Source organism: Vulpes vulpes, chromosome 1 (assembly GCF_048418805.1).
Source record: "Vulpes vulpes isolate BD-2025 chromosome 1, VulVul3, whole genome shotgun sequence".
Classification (NCBI taxonomy): domain Eukaryota; kingdom Metazoa; phylum Chordata; class Mammalia; order Carnivora; family Canidae; genus Vulpes; species Vulpes vulpes.
In genome coordinates this window covers 27,016,557-27,033,792 of record NC_132780.1, presented here as the reverse complement: position 1 = coordinate 27,033,792, position 17,236 = coordinate 27,016,557, and the positions used below count along the sequence as shown (strand labels likewise).

Below are 17,236 nucleotides of genomic sequence, written 5' to 3'. Positions count from 1 at the left end.
TATGTTCTGAGACCAACATCTTCTCATGTCTGTTCCCCTTGGTCCCCGACAACACAAATCTACTGTCTATATGAGTTTGGCTTTTTAGTTTGCACATATAAGCGAGGTCATGCAATAGTGATCCTTCTGTCTGACTTTTCACAGAGCCTAATGCCCTTGAGGTCCATCCATGTTGTCGCAAATGGCAGCATCTCCTTCCTTTCTTATGATTGGTATCCCATATATTTGCCTACATTTAAAAAAATTATTTATTTAAATTCTATTCAGTTAACATATAATGTATTATTAGTTTCAGAGGTAGATTTAGTGATTTCATCAGTTGCGTGTAACACCCCATGCTCATCACATCACATGTACTCCTTAATGCCCATCACCCATTACCCCATTCCCCGCAACCATCTCCCTTCCAGCAACCCTCAGTTTGTTTCCTAGAGCTCAGTCTCTTATGGTTTGTCTCCCTCTGTTTTCATCTGACTTTATTTTTCCCCTCCCTCCCCCTGTGATCTTCTGTTTTGTTTATTAAATTCCACATATGAGTGAGATCATATGGTGTTTGTCTTTCTCTGACTTATTTCACTTAACATAATACCCTCTAGTTCCATCCATGTTGTTGTAAAAGAAAAGATTTCATCCTTTTTGATGGCTGTATATATGTACACACACATCTTCCTTATCCATTCATCTCTCGAAACACCTGTGCTCTTTCCATATGTGCACTATTGTGGACATTGCAGCTATAAACATTGGGGTGCAGGTGCCCCTTCAGATCACTGTGTATGTATCCTTTGGGTAAATACCTACAAATGCCATTGCTGGGTCACAGGGTAGCCATATTTTTAACTTCTTGAGGACCCTCCATACTGTTTTCCAGAGAGGCTGCACCAGCTTGCATTCCCCCCAAAATGTAAGAGGTTCCCCTTTCTCTACATCCTCACCAACACCTGTTGTTTCCTGAATTGTTCATTTTAGCCATTCTGACCAGTGTGAGGTGGTATCTCATTGTGGTTTTTGATTTGTATTTCCCTGGTGTTGGTGATATTGAGCATTTTTCCATGCCTACATTTTAAGCCAAATACATACATATACACCCCCCCCCCCCCACACACACATCACATCTTCTTTATCCATTCATCTGTTGCTTGGTATTTAGGTTGTTTCTATATCTTGGCTATTGTGCATAATGTTGCAATAAACGTGAGAATGCAGATAGCTCTACCAGATAGTGATTTCATTTCCTTCAGATAAATATGCAGAAGTGACACTGCTGGATCATATGGTAGTTTTATTCTTAATTTTTTGAGGAACCTCCATACTGTTTTCCACAGTGGCTGCACCAGTTTACATTCCCACCAACAGTTCATGAGGTTCTCTTTCCTCCACATCCTCATCAACACTTGTTATTTCTTGTCTTTTTGATACTAGCCATTCTGACAGGTGTGGTTCTGATTTGCATTTCCTGACGATTGGTGATCCTTTATATTGGCCTTTGGATATCCTGTTTGGTTACGGAAATATAGAAAGAGAATAGAAAATGTCTAGTCAAGTCCTTTGTGACTTTTAAAATATGATGTTTTCTTTTTTTGCTATTGTTTTACAAAATATATTTTGGATATTTATCCCTTATTTGCTGGTTTGCAATTTTTTTTCTCATTTCATAGGTTGCCTTTCCACTCCTGTTTCTTTTGCTGTACAAAAGCGCTTTAGTGTGACATAATCCCACTTACTGATTTTTGTTTTTGCTGCTTTTGCTTTTGGTGTCAAATTAAAAAAAAAAATCATTGCCAAGACCAATGTCGAGGAGACTTTTTTGTATGTTTTCTTCTCAGAGTTTCACGGCTTCAGGTCTTATGTTTAAGTCCTTAATCCATTTTGAGTTGATTTTTATGAGTGGAACAATATAGAGGTCCAATTTCATTCTTTTGCATGTGGACATCCAGTTTTACCAGCACCATTTATTACTGAAGTGAGTGTCTTTTCTTCACTGAATATTCTTGGCTTTCCTATCAAATATTAGTTGGCCATGTATGCATAGGGTTATTTCTGGGCTCTTGGTTCTGTTCCATCAGCCCACGTTTCTTTCTTTTTTTTCTTATTTTTTATTTTTATTTTATTTTTTTCATTTCTTTCTTTACATTGGTACCATATTGTTTCAATCCCTATAGCTTTGTGGTGTAGTTCGAAGTTAAAAAGCATGATGCCTCCAGCTTTGTTCTTTCTCAAGAATGCTTTGGTTACTTGGGGTCTTTTATGGTTCCATAAGCATTTTAGAATTTTTTTTGTCTATTTCTGAGAAAAATGCCATTGGAATTCTGTTAGGGATTTGCATTGAATGTACAGGTGGCTTTGAGTAATATGGACACTTCAACAATATTAACTCTTTTGCTCTATGAACACAGGATATCTTTCCATTTTATTTGTCTTCTTCAGTTTCTTTCACCAATGTCTTACAGTTTTTGGTGCATAGATCTTTCACTTCCTCATTTAAATTTATTCCTAAGTATTTTGTTGCTTTGGTGCGATCATAAATGAGTTTTTCTTTATTTCTTTTCAGACAGTTCATTGTGGATACAAAGAAATGTGGCAAATTTTTGCAAGTTGGTTTTGTATCTTGCTACTATACTGAATTTCTTGATAAGTTGTAATATTTTTTGGGTAGCGTCTTTAGTGTTTTCTATATGTAAGATTATATCAACTGCAAATAGAGACAATGTTATTTTATTTAAGGCATGGATGCTTTTATTTATTTTTCTTGCCTAAATGCTCCGGCTAGAACTTCCAGTGAATACCATGTTGAATAGGAGTAGTATGAGTGGACATCCTTGTCTTGCTCCTGATTTTAGAGCATGTTCCTTCTATACCCACTTTATTGAAAGTATTCATCATGAAAAGATACTGAATTTTTTCTAATGCTTTCCCTGCATCTATTGAGATGACCATATGATTTTCATCTTTCATTCTTTTAATGCAGAGTACCATATTTGTTGTTTTGCAGATGTTGAACCATCCTCCTTTTTCCATTTTTGGAAGAGTTTGTGAAGGACTGGCATTGATTCTCCTTTAAATGTTAGATAGAATTCACCTGTGAATTTTGTTAAGGTCCATTTGACCTAAAGTATAGTTCAAGTCTAATGTTTCCTTATTGATTTTCTGTCTGGATGACTTTTCTATAGTTAAAAAGTGGGGTCCTGAAAATCCCTACTATTCTTACATTATTGTCTATTTCTCTCTCATATATGTTAGTATTTGTTTATTCAGGTTATACTAAGAAAGTTCTCCAACGTTGGGTGCATATATATTTAAAATTGTTATATCCTCTTAATGAATTGACTCCTTCATTATTATATAGTGAGTTTCTTTGTTTCTTGTTACAGTTTTTTACTTAAAGTCTGTTTTGTCTATAAATGCATCTACTTCTGTTACTTTTTGGTTTCCATTTTCATGGACTATCTTTCTTTATCCCTTTACCTTGAGTTTATGTGTGTCCTTAAAACTGAAGTGAGTCTCTTATAAGCAGCATGTAGTTTAGGTCTTTTTTTAAAAAATTTATTCTGACACTCACTATTTTTGGTTGGAGAATTTAATCCATGTACAATTAAAGTAACTATTGATAGATAAAAACTTATAAATGTGTTTTCCAGCTGTTTTGTAGCTCCTTTGCTCTTTTATTCCTCTCTTGCTGTCTTCCTTTGTGGTCTGATGGTTTTCCATAGCAGTATGCTTAGATTCTCTTCTATCTTGTGTGTATCTACTGCAGGTTTTTTGCTTTGTGATTACCCTGAGGCTTACATAAAACATCTTACGTATGCAGCAGTCTGTTTTCAGGTGATAATAACTTCACTTTGATTGTATAAAAAACTCTACCTTTTCATTCCTTCCCACCATATTTTATATTTTTGATGTCACAATTTTTATCTTTTTATACTATGTATCGGTTACAAATTATTGTAGCTATAGTGATTTTTAATACTTCTGTCCTTTAATCTTTACACTAGTTAAGTGATTAACACAAAACTATATTACAGTATTGGGGTATTTTGAATTTGATTATATACTTACTTTTACCAGTGTGTTGTATATTTTCATATGTTTTCATGTTACTAATTAGCATTCTTTTATTTCAGCTTGAAATACTTCCAGCATTTCTTCTAAGGCAGGTCTAGTGGTGATGAACTCCTTCTGCTTTTGTCTAGGAAAGTCTTTATTTGGGTATCTCTGGGTGGCTCAGTGGTTTAGCGCCTGCCTTTGGCCCAGGGTGTGATCCTGGAGTCCCGGGATCGAGTCCCGCATCAGGCTCCCTGCATGGAGCCTGCTTTTCCCTCTGCCTCTCTCTCTCTCTCCCTCCATGTCTCTCATGAATAAATAAATAAAATCTTAAAATATATATATATCCTTTAAAAAAGAAGTCTTTATTTTACTCATTTCTAAAGGAGAGCGTTGGTGCATAAAACTATTCTTGGTTGGCAATTCTTTCTTTTCAGCACTTGGAATACATCATCCCAATCCCTCCTGGCCTGTAAGGTTTCTGCATAATATTTGGAGAAGATCTATTTGAACTGAGTTTATTTGAGGACCAATGAACTTCATGAACTTGGATGTCCAAATTTCTCTCCAGATTTGGGAATTCTCAGCCACAGTTTTTTTCAAAATAAGCTTTTGGCCCCCTTCTCCCTCTCCTCTCCTCCAAGGACTCTAATAATATGTGACTTTTTTCTCTTAATGGTGTCCTGTAAGTCCTGTAGACTTTCTCCCTTTCATTTTTTCTTGCTTTGTGTTCCTCTGACTGGATGATTTCAAATGACCTGTCTGTGAATTCACTGATGCTTTCTTTTGTTTGGTCCAGTCTGAAGTTGAAACTCTGCATTGAATTCTTCAGTTCAATCACTGTATTTTCTAGCTCCAAATTTTCATTTGGTTCTTTTTTATGCTATCTCTTTATTGAACTTCTCATTTTGTTCTTGTATCATTTTCCCAATTTTTGTTTTAAATTTTTAAACCTACGTTCTTTGTAGCACTCTGAACATTTTTAGGACTATTGTGAATAATTTTTCAGACAATTTAGGCATCTCAATTTCTTTGGAGTCAGTTGGGGGTCAGTTACTGGAAGTTTACTGTGTTGCTTTCATGGTGTTGTGTTTCCCTGATTCTTCATGATCCTTGTAGTCTTGAGTAGGTATCTGCACATCTGAAGAAGCAGTCACCTCTTCCAGACTTTATGGGCTGACTTTAATAAAGACTTTCACCTGCAGGTGGGAACATACTAAAGTATGCTCTGACTCTGGGTCTCGTGGCGCAGAGGTGGCAAGTGTAGGTTGAGTGATAGGTCCAGGTTGTGGTCCGTGTGTGATCTCATTGACTTAGGTCTCTGAGGTCCACAAAAATAATAATTGCATGATCCTTAATGATAGCTGTGGTTCTGCAGTGCCTGCACTGGTTGTTGGGGTCCCCAGCACCACCTTGAGACCCAGCAGGTAGGGACCAGGCTAGGTGGTGATGGTGGCTAGAGTCAGTTCTATGCACAAACTCACCTGTGGAGGCCACCTGCAGGTGCCCATGAAGTGATGGCAGCCAGCTGTGGACACATACGTAGTGGGGCTGGGCCAGCAGTATGGGCTGGGGCCAAATGTAGATGTACTAGCAGCTATGGGGTCTCTGGCTATTGGAAAGCTCTTACACAGCTGCAGGGGCTTGCCATTAGTACATGCATGGCTGTAGAGGTTGGTGATGGGAGCTGGGCTGCAGTATGCAGGCGCTAGCGGCAGGTGAGCCCAGCAATGCAGCCCAGTGACAGGGAACAAGGCCAGATCTGAGCCCACAAAAGCCTTAAGGGTGTTGGCTGTCTGTGTGTACTCCTGCAGCTGCACGGGTTCATTCCAAACACAGGCACAGCAGGGAGGCCAGTGAGTGGACGTGGGCTTGCAGCATGCAGGTGCAGAGATGCAGGTGATAGCAATGAATGTGTGCATGGAGGTGGAGGTCAGCTGTGGGGGTCTGGGTTGGTGTTTTGCACCCATGCAGCTGCAGCAGACAGAGCTGGCTGCTGATGTGGATTCCTTGATGGGCTGGGGAGCAGGGAGGGAATCAGGCATCTGCTCTCTGTGAATGTGAAAATATGTGGGGTAAAAATCTAAAAAAAGAAAAAGAAAAAAGAAATATGCCAGGAGTCTGCAAAGGCTGTGCTTGCTGTTGGTTTCTTTAGCACGGAAAGCATCTGGGGTCCTCTGTGGAGCAGTCTGTTGGGGCCCATAACGGGATCCTCAGTGACAAAAGCTGGGGACATCCATGACAGCCACAAGTCCTCAGCAGTGAAGGCTGCTGGGGGCCTCTGCAGAGTAGGTTGCCAGGAACCATGGTTGTTCCCACTGTGTGGCCGACAGGGGTAGCCCGGGCATTCCTCCTGGCTCCCAGCTGTCTCCAAAAGGCCTCAGCCTTGTTGGTGTCTGGGTGGGATGACAGGAAGCGAGTCCTTCAGGCCATGCCCTTAAAGGCTGGGGAGGCTGGTAGCTCACCCCACTCTCCCTTTCTCCATGGGAGGAACTCCTTCTAGGTGGCTGTTCTCACATGATACTGAGCGATGCCAGCCTGGAGATGGTGTCGTGCAGGTAAAATGACACTCTTCTCCTTTCTCTTTGTGCAGCTATTCTGGTCTGTTGTTGCCCCAGAAGCTTCTGAAGTGGATTCCCACACTCTCCTAGAGGTGTCTCCTTCAAGAATGGCTGTCTAATTGTTGACCTTTTGGTGGGATGGAGGCCAAGGTCTCCTACCTCACTATCTTGATCCAGATCTTTTGGCTTGTTATTTTTTAGTGTCTTCAATATTCTCTTCTTCTTCATTAGTTTTCAGAGATTCACTGGTTTAGTTTTCAACAGTGTGCTGCTGAATATCTATGGCAGTTTGAAATACTGGCCCTCATGTTAACCTTTGTCCTTACCAGGGGTGGGGTCTGTCCTTCCCCCTCCCTTGTATCTTGGCTGGGCTGTGGATGCTCTGACCTGTGTAGCATGAGGTGGGTGTGACTCTGAACCAATTCATGGGTCCAGCCTTAGGAGTCTGGTGGCCTCACTTCCTGCCTCTTGAATAACTGACTCTCAGGACCACCCACGGTCACCGCCATGCTGTGAGGAAGCCAAGGCGGCATGGACAGGCCACGTGCTGGTGAGCTAGTAATGGATGGGTCCGCCCCAGCGGAGGTCCCAGGCCTCAGTCCAGGTGAGATCAGGCTCTAGCTGTGTGAGTGAGCAGAGTGGGTATGAATCTTTCCACCCTCCTGGGACAGCCCCTGAGACACTGTGCGCAGCGGAGATGCGCCCTCCCACCAAGCCACGCCCACACTGCAGAACTATGGATAAATTAACACTTGGTATTGTGTTCAGGCACTAAGTTTGGGGACAATTTGTTATCTCCACTTCTCTATGTCCTCTGTGAGTCTTTGTTTCAGTGCCTAGATTTTCTTCTCTCTTTAATTATCATGATGAAAGTTTCCAAAGTGCCCCCTGATGGAAAACCTACATCTCTCTGGCATGTGCTTGTGGCTGTCACTCTGCTGGTTCCTTTGCTCCAGTTCCCAGCCGTCTCTGCAAATGGCTCACTCGGTGCTTTTTCTAACCCTGGCTCATCACTGAAGGGGCTGTGCTCTGGGACCAGCTTCTCTATGGACAATGGAGTACTTCCAGACAGCTCTGCTCCTGTCTGACCTTCATGCTGACCCCAAGCTGAGGTCTGCTATCCCCATCTGCCATATGCATGGTGACCCTCTCAGAGAGGAGCCAGTGGTTGGGGGAGTGGGGGTACCAGGCACTCCACAATGTGGGAGTGATGCTCAGGCTCAGGCCAATCCCACCCGCCATCCTGCCATTCACAAGTGAGACTTCAAGGTGTGCCATCAATTCCTGAGGATGCTGGACATTCCCAGGGACCTGGAGAGTTGGAAATCTGTCCTTGGCTCCCTCTTCCACTTTCTAGGTTCCATTCCCATTACATTTTCCAGTTGATCCACATAGACTCACATACACTATAACTGAGTTCATATGGGGCTTTCTTAAGTTTTTCCTTTCCTTTAGTTACTATCAGTTCATTTATGGGGTCAGGGAGGAGCTCTGAGATATCCTACAAGAATCAACCTGTTCAACCCATTTTTCCAAAGTAATTTAAGGAAGGAATTCTGTTCTTGTTTTCTTTAAATGAATTATCAATTAATACCTTGATTCTTCTTTGTTTCCAGGAATATAGTTTGAAAGCTAATATTCTGAGTGAACCCAGTTCATGATATTTTAGAGTATTACCATTTTTAAAAACAATATAATCAAAGCTTAACAAGAATATTTTTTACGTATTTTTCATAGATAAATTGCTTCTTGAGACCCTTTCCATAATCAAATAAAGAACACAAACACTTGCATTTCAGATTCTCACCACCTGCTGCTTGGCATACTGGCTAAGTTATTCCTACCTTGTAGTAGTTTTCATCAGCACGGAGTGCTTTGGAAAGTCCGAAATCACTAATCTTGGCATAATGTTGAGTAACCAGCAATACATTTCTTGCAGCCAGATCTCTGTGCACAAAATTGCTCTCCTCCAGATATTTCATTCCCATAGAAACCTGATGAACCAGCTCTATAATGTTCTTATCCTTGACATGCCTGAAAGTTACAGATGTGTCATTAGTGCTGGTGAACAGTAGTCCATTTGGGACCAACCAATCGCGCTCCTTGTGTAGGCAGAGGGATCCACTCATTTCCTATTCTTCTTAAGAGTAACAAGTGGTGACAAACAACCTTGTTGACTTACAGCTGCTCAAAACCGTGCATCATTAACCTGGTATTCAACTGGTACGATTTTCGAGGTGTGCTTTGAGTTACATGAAAAGTAGTATAATGGAATGGACAGACCTGACTCACAGACAGGTAGGCTTTGGCTGGAATCCTTGTTTCAATATTGGACTGATAACAAAACCAACTCTGAGTCTCAGTTTCTTATGTGTAAAGTGGGACTAATGGCACCTCTCTTCTGTGCAGATTAGATACACAATCTAAGTAGAGTACACACGTGATGTAAGTAGAGTACACACGTGATGTATCAAATTGGACAAAGTAACCAGTGGTTATTATTATGACTTATTCCATGTGAGTTCCTTCATCTCAACAGTGGCTATAGATGAGCACAGCGTGAATATCCTACCAATGGTTGTAATCCATTAATAGCATCAGATTATTTTTGGAATTACTCATGGGAATGTAGAGGTCAGCTAGATGAGTAAGACGTCACTAGTTACCCCTTTTAAAATGTTTATTTTAATATTTCTCTCACTGAGGTGGGCATGATCTGCCTAGTGAGGGGAGACTGATTACTGAGATATTCTAAGGCTGATTCTATCACCAGGCAATACAGAGTGAGCAAGGGAGAATGAAGACTAAATTGTAGGATTAGAGTCTTCCTTAGCACAATAAGGGTTAAAAGAGTATCTGATCCAAAGACTACGACTCTCTTCCATCCACCCTTAAGGTCACTGAGTTTGGGCCAACACAAGGAAGGCATGGGGGGAGAGAGAGCCTCCCACAGAAATTAAAGCTATTACGTACACTGGGCAGGAGGGCTCTGCCCTATCACAGTATCAGCTTCTGGGGGACTTAAAGATACCTGTTCTGCTGTAAATATTTATTGAGTGGACCCAGTTCTGCCATTTCCATGACCAGCATCCAGGACTCGGCTTCACAGATCCCAATCATGCGCACAATGTAAGGGTTGTCAAGCTGCTGCATGACGTTCGCTTCTGCTAACAACTCATCTTTAAGAGCAGGGTCATTAGCCTCGTTCTTCAGAATCTTCACAGCTACTGTTTTCACGACTCTGCATAAGAAATCATAACCCTCATAAGAAACTTTTCAAAGCATCTAAGTTCCAGGTAATTATGAAGCATAAATGCTGTGGTAGAAATGATGTAATGGAGATACCTGCAACTGTGTTCTCTCTTCTTATAGACAAAGAGAGAAGCACTGCATTGATTTACAAATAATGAGGGGGTGCTGAAGAATGTCCCAACCAAGCAGAGCCTCAATATTGCAAGATATGTAAATGACTTTCAAATAAACCTCACAAACTGTGACATGCATGGATTCCTGCAGCATTTTCAGATGTACCATCTCAGATTATCTGTAATGTAAGTGAATATAACATTCCTTTGATATATGTTAAAAATGAATTTCCAGATACAGAGTTTAAAAACCATATGTTGTTAGAGCTCAAAATTTACAAAACACTTTTTAAAACTGAGCATTGATAGATTTAAGGAAGTTTCAACAAGCGTGCAAAAAATTGTCACTTTATCAAAAAACATTACATAGGTCATGATCACCTCCTGAAAATATGCTGATATAGTGGGACTTAAATAAATAAATGAATGGAACTTAACTGTGTGCCATTTGAAAAAAAAAAACTGCATTTCTCTATGATAGAATTCCCACACATGCAAGAAGTACATTTCATTTGTTGAACTCTGAAACAGGAGAATAAAAACAGAACTGTCCAAACAAAAACAAAAACAAAAACAAAAACAAAAACAAAAACAAAACAAAACAAAACAAAAAAACAGGTAAAATAAGAGAACAATGGAGTAAGTTTAACATACATTCACAAAAACACAGACCACTTTGGTGTAGAGTTTAACCAGTGTTTCCACACTGAGTGCAAGCTGTAACTCCTACATGAGCGCCCCAGGAGCCCCCGTCACCCTCCTTCAACCATGGAACCACCTCCCTATGCTCCCTCTAGACAGTGTATCACTTTACCTTTCCATATTTCTGTCTATCATTCCACCTGGAACTGGTTCTGTATACCATGCGAGGTAGGAGTCAAAATGAATGAGAGAAACTTTTCAATTCTTCCCCAGAGAAGAATTTCTCTTCCAGAAAAGGGAAGAGGAAGGAATCCTCCCAAATCATTTTGAGGCCCGCATTATTACCCTGACGCCAAGACCAAACAAACTTCCAAGAGAATAATTTACTGATGTCTCTTGTGAATATAAATGCAAATATTCAAAGAGAAATATTAGTAAATTCAATTCGGTAATTTATGAAAAAGAAAGAGTATTTAATTCACAAACTAGATGAGTTTATTCCAGGAATGCAAGGTGGCTTGAACATCTAAAAATCATTGACTTCACATAAACACAATAAAGGAGAAAAACCATAAGGTCATCTCAGCAGAGGAAAACAAGTACTCAATAAACTATAATACATATTCATGATTAAAAACATCTCCTTGGGGCACCTGGGTGGCTCAGTTGGTGAAGCATCTGCCTTTGGCTCAGGTCATGATCCCAGGGTCCTGGGATAAAGCCCCGCATTGGGCTCCCTGCTCAGTGGAGAGTCCGCTTCTCCTTCTCTCTCTGTCCTTTCCCACAGTTCATTCTCTGTCTCTCTCTCAAGTAAATAAGTAAAATCTTTTAAAAAATAAAATTAAAAACATCTCCTCTCCTTTCCCCAAACATAGTTGAAATTACATATCCATAGTTCTGTCTGTGTTAATATATGTATTTAATTAAGCAAGGAATTTAAGTGTCACGAACTAATTAAAGAAATTTATGCCTTAATACAGAGTAATTTATATTCATTTCACAAATGACTGTGAGATGCATGCATAGATTTTCAAATGAGCATATCAGTCAATTACACGCACCCAGAAAAAATGGGATTGAAAGCAAGAGTTTCTGTGCATATTTTGCCTACATTCTTGACACTTGAGTAATGTATATTTACCTAATCAGGAAAAAAAAAATGTATGTCTTAAATTCAAAATAATATCAAACAACTAAACCCAATTGTATTCATATCAATAACATATTAACTCAAACATACATATTCAGGATTAGTGTCTGTTTCAGAGGACTGTATAGACCAGCACTTTTACTGAACGCTCTGTGCAGGACATCTTCTAAAGAGTAAATGAAGCACAGAGATTTCAGTGACACAGCAATTCTAATTATTGTGTGCTGTGTGTTATTTTCTGAAACTATAAGGAAAATCAAATAAATAATTACACTAATGATACCTGTAACCAGCAACTTTCTGGGTAAGAGAAATGAGACACAATTTAAAAAATAAAATAAAATAACCAAAAATGCCGTGTGGTCATCACCGAGAAATTGCATTTTACTTAAATAATACATGTGTGTCTGTGTGTTGGTGAAAAGACCTAAATAATATATATATGCTACTCGTAGTTAAGGGTAGCAGTATCTGGGTGGGATGAATACAATGTTCTCATTTTATTTTGCTTGTTTACACTTTCTAATGCTCAAAAAGGTACAGTTACTAGACACAAACTAATATATATCATTGATTTACACAGCGTTGATACACACAATGGATGCTTTCATGGCAGTTGTACCAGACACATTGACACAGAAGGACTCAGGCGTATTGGGTTGATCCTGTGTCTCGGACTAAATGCATGGGAAGGGCACGTCATGTGCTGGTTTCTAGAACTGCAGCTGCAGGAGAATGTGTGGTGTGACGGCGCAGCCACGACTTACTTTTTCATCTGGTAGTAGCCCTTCTTCACGGTCCCGAAGTTCCCAGAGCCCAGTTCGTTGTCCTCCAGGGTCAGCAGTTTGCGGTCCAGGTAGACCTCCTTGGGCCTGATCTCCTCAGGGTCGGCATACGGGCTTTCATACACTTCTGTGTCCATGGGCAAGGCCTCTCTCTGGGCGTCTGCAGTGCGGTCAAGAAACACACGACCCTAGGGCTGGGTCCCTACTGAAAATCCCACCATCTCCTGCTCCTGCCTCCTGCGGGCTACACCTCACCTTTGCAGACCTTGGTCGGCCCGGACGGTTCTGTGGTCAGTGAGCACTCAGGCACATTCCCTCCCAGTTGTTAGGGGGGCAGCAAGAATCCCCGTCCCCACTGGACAGGACCCCGTTCTTGCACGAATGTGCATAGAGAAAGGGTCTTTCATGCCAGGGGCCAAGAGGGAGGAAGCCTCCCTAATGGACGGCTTTCAACTGTCTGAACATTCTGACATTCCTTCTATTGGGGACGAAGCCTATGTCTCCATCCCCACCCACCCCCAGGGGCTTTTGTAACTGCATCAACCAATAGAATACATTGGAAGTGACACTCGTGACATACTCAGGCCAGGTTATAAAGGATCGCGCCCCTCCCCACTGTCAGCTGGAAAGCTGGCTCTTGAGCTTCAGACACCATGCAAGGTGTCCAGCTGCCCCAACACTTCCCGTGCTGCAAGAAAGCCCAAGCCAGCCCTCCAGGGGAGACTGATGGAGACACCCCATCGAAGTGGAGTCGGGGATGTGGCCGGCCCCATGCTCTGGCCTCACCATAGCCTCCTCGACCGCCCAGCCTGGCCCGAAGTCCTGACCTACAGAGACCACTGAATGGCTGTTGTCATTTTAAGCTACTGCATTTGGAGGTTGTTTTTGTATCAATAGACAGACCAAGATCACCAAAAAAAATGTAACCCGGAGTCACCCAGAGTCACTCAGAGAACCCAAGGAGGTCCTGCAGAGGCAAGTCGGCCTCTTCTGATGGCAAGCTCTATAGAGGGCGACAGGGTTCATGGAGGGTGGCTCTCCCTGAAATGCACCGTCCCTGCCCTAGAGTTGCTGCAATTCCCCCAGCCACCCAGACACTGCTCCAGTTCTGACCAGCCAGGCACACCTGCCCATTTTGCTGGCTTATAGTGAACACACACCCCCTCTGCAAGGACACAATCTTAGCCCTGTGCCTCCGGACACCATCGGTGGGATGAGATGAGCTACTGTGAAGCAGCAGCACGGAAGCTCCCTTCCAGGGAGGCCGGTTCCCCAAGAGTGAGGCTCTGGAGAGCATGTTGGGCACCAGCAGGCCACTGTGCACAGACGGGGGGCCTCCACTCCCTGCTGCCACACAGCAGCATCACCTTGGGGCTGCGTCACCCCAGTGCAGCACCAATAAGTCATGGGGCCACGGTGAGGTGGCCACCCACGTTGTGGTTCCTGGGACCGCTGGGGAGCTAGTGGCCAGGAACTCACTGACCGTGCATTTCTCACCTCTGTCCGTGGCCCAGGGCCCCCTGTCTGGCTCGTAAGGATTGAAGGAGCTCTCCGGCCGGCTCCCTGTAGACGAGGCAGCCTGCAGCACACAACGACACATCACAGTAATTCATCTGCACGATTACTCTCATTTTCAAATAACCACATTTCAACTTAGGTGCATAAGACAAAGGAAAGAATCAGGAAAAAAGACAGAAAATAACGACCATGGCTTATCTCATTCTTCAGGCCACTGCCTGGACCCCACGGGGGTTATACGAGCCCCTGTTGTTCGACGGGCTACAAGGTCTCAGAGTGTCCGTGCTCAGAGGTCCCTACCTACGAACGATTCCCTGGGATTCGTTTTCTTCCATCAACTCTTTGTGTTCAATTTTATGTCCTATGAAGTTACGTAAGGAGAAAACACTGAATATCTACCGGCTGCTTCCCCCGTCCACTCGCTGCCTCCAAAGCATCTACACAGTCCTGGTTTCAGCCTGAACTTTACCTTCCACAGAGACCTAGCTATGTGGGGAGGATGCCGGAGGATGGCACCTGCTGTGAGCTAGGGGACCCCCACGGAAGTGGCTGCCACCAGCCCAAGCCCAGCGCTGCTCCTGCTGCTGCTGCTCATGATCCTAATCACAGACCCCGTGAAGGGGGAGAAAGTCTGTTTTGCTTCTGTGCCCATATCTTCCCGTTACGCTCCCCCTGCCCCGTTAGTCTACTCCTTACATCCCTATAAACGTTGCCCTTTGAAAGTCTCTATCTTGAGTCTTCCTGGGTGACCTTTTACCCCCTCAACATAAAACAAGGGTACTGCTGCTAAATTTGATTTGTGGAAAAAGAAATCATAACTCAAAAAAATTTTTTTTTGGTATAATTGAGTAGAAGTTCCACAAACCCGATTACCTTATCTGGGCTCAAACACTGGCCATGAAGAAATGAGATACCACCAGGTTTTGGAGAAATTTAAAGAAACAGACATCAAGCTTGATCTCACACTTCCACTCATCTCGAGGCACACACGGAGTCCTCGTCTGCCTTCCTGACATCACAGGCCCAGAAACCAGAAGTACAGTGACGGAGTCATGGGGCGCCACTGCCACCACCTGTCTCCGAAACCCTGGCCCCCCCTTCTTCAGGCCATCGGCCGAGCGCCGCAGAGCCGCTGTGTACGGAACTAAGGCCCAGGGGCCCGGCCTATAGGCATCTGCTCTCCTGAGTTAACGGACATTGGTGCTTCCCTGTTTTCTGCCTCTCTTGGTGTTCCCACCTCGCTCCTTCCACCCTCCATAGGAGCGAAAACAGTGTAAATCCCAGCGGCACGGTCACGCATTCATTGCACTTGAGCTTTGCCTTGTCTGCCGTTGGAGCTCCATAAAAATGTGCCAAACACCCACCTCCATTCAATGAATGAATGAATGTGAATGAATGAATGGGTATAATGTCTTAAAACTGGGAGATGTGGATTATACGTCAGCATGATTTAAAAAAAATGAGTCATCCCTCCAGTCTCCATCCTCCCGGAGGGAAACAGGCATGGATGATCCCAAATGATGATCCGCCTCTTTTATAAAACTGGCCTGTGATTACAGGGCAACTGGATGTCCTGTGAGTCTACTTTGCATTTATAAGATCATTACCCCATCTCGACAGGACCGTCCTCAGGGAGACTGGGGATCCCAAGGCTTCCCATCAACCCTCTGCTCAGCTGCAATCAAACTCCAAGAAGGTGGAAACAGTATTCATTTTTTTTTTAAATAGCCTCTGTTAGGTTCACATATACAATCATTTCAAGGTCTCTGATGTCTGTAGGGAGGAAACTCTGAGATCCAAAGATGAGACTTCAGGACCCCAGGACTGGCTGTCATAGACAAGGAGAGGCCACCAGCACCCCTCCTCCTGGCCTTGAGGTCTACCCCCTGCCCAGCTAGGATAGGGTATCTGGGGCTGCTGCTGCCCTGCCCTGCGTGAGTGCTCTCCAGAGCAGCAGGACTGCACAGATCAAGCCAGAATGCAATGACCTGACATGGGAAACCTGTAGGGAAGGACCTCAGCACAGAGGTGGGAGTGTGCAAAAGAGTGACAAGGATACCACCAGAGCATTAAGAGTGAGTGAGAACTGGTAGCAGTAGACACACTGAACCTCGAGCCCTAGACAGGGTCAAGCACACTCCAATGGGCAGCGTGGCGCTCACCCCTCTTCACCCTTGGCTCTGGGTCACCTGGGTGAGGTCTCCCTTGGAAGGTCAGGCAAGCCCGTTGCCAGCCAAAGTGCCCGCACAGACCCTGTGCCATTACGAGCCCCCGCAGCCTGGCTGAGCCCTACAAGTCCCTCACTGACCACATCCACTCCCTGCCTCAGGCCCCCGGATCCCCTCCCTGGGCAGCACTCTCAGGAGAATGTTCTTTGCAAGACATGGAAGATTTTCTGTTGTGCCTAATTACAGGGTGGCGGTGACGTTAAGATGAAGGTAAAGGTGCAAAACACAAGTTCCGTCTGCCATAACGTGTTGGATGGATGTGCCGCGTGGTCGGACGGCACCAAACAGCCTCTGGGATCGAGTGCCCCGTTGAAAACAATTCAAAGACGTTGCAAAGAATGATGCTGAATTATAAGTCTACTGATGAGCGTTAACATTTAATGAAATTCTCATTTAATGAAAAACACGTTGCTGGTCTATTATATCCTTTGTCGTTATTCTTTCTGCTTTATAGTTGATGATTTATTATGCCCCCGGTCGATACCATCACCTTTTCCGTGGAGAGAATAAGGTGTGAATGTAATGGGAGCAGGTGCATTTTCCCATGTTCACTGATGGTCAAACCCACAGGCAGCCACTAGATGGCACTGGCTACCTTCGTGTTCTCCCTCCCAAAGAACAATTCGTGATTTTTCTCAAGTTTTATAAATTGGGGTAAAATAAGTTATTACAGAGTAATAATAATAATAAAAGGACCAAGTTAGGTCCACAATTATGATCTCTGACCTCTTCCTGGCCAGGCTTAACTGCAAATGGAAATGTGTTCAACAAATACCCTTTGGGTGCCTATGTTTTGTTTTGTTTTTTTTTCTCCACCCTTCCCAGGTGCCTATGTTTTAAGTCGGGCTTCAGAAGTGAACCAGATGTTCCACTGGAGACAACAGGTAACTCAGCTTCCCGATCTTGGAGCATCGTGGTGTGTCCTAATATCCATCTCTAGACCTTC

At 43.3% G+C, this 17,236-nt stretch overlaps 1 protein-coding gene across 4 annotated transcripts in view; it reads right to left on the bottom strand.

Moving 5' to 3' along the window:
• The window catches only part of SYK (spleen associated tyrosine kinase), an 83,220-nt gene that overhangs the window by 9,027 nt on the left and 56,957 nt on the right, over positions 1 to 17,236 (bottom strand). For 3 of the 4 annotated variants that reach the window (XM_072761295.1, XM_072761294.1, XM_072761289.1), the window contains 4 exons: positions 14,042 to 14,123; positions 12,527 to 12,704; positions 9,634 to 9,843; positions 8,447 to 8,636 (listed from right to left, as the gene is read on the bottom strand). In XM_072761295.1, the coding sequence (XP_072617396.1) occupies positions 8,447 to 8,636; positions 9,634 to 9,843; positions 12,527 to 12,704; positions 14,042 to 14,123 (660 nt within the window). Of the gene's footprint in view, positions 1 to 1,336; positions 1,496 to 8,446; positions 8,637 to 9,633; positions 9,844 to 12,526; positions 12,705 to 14,041; positions 14,124 to 17,236 lie in introns of those variants that run through there. The other variant, XM_072761300.1, reaches the window with a different exon arrangement.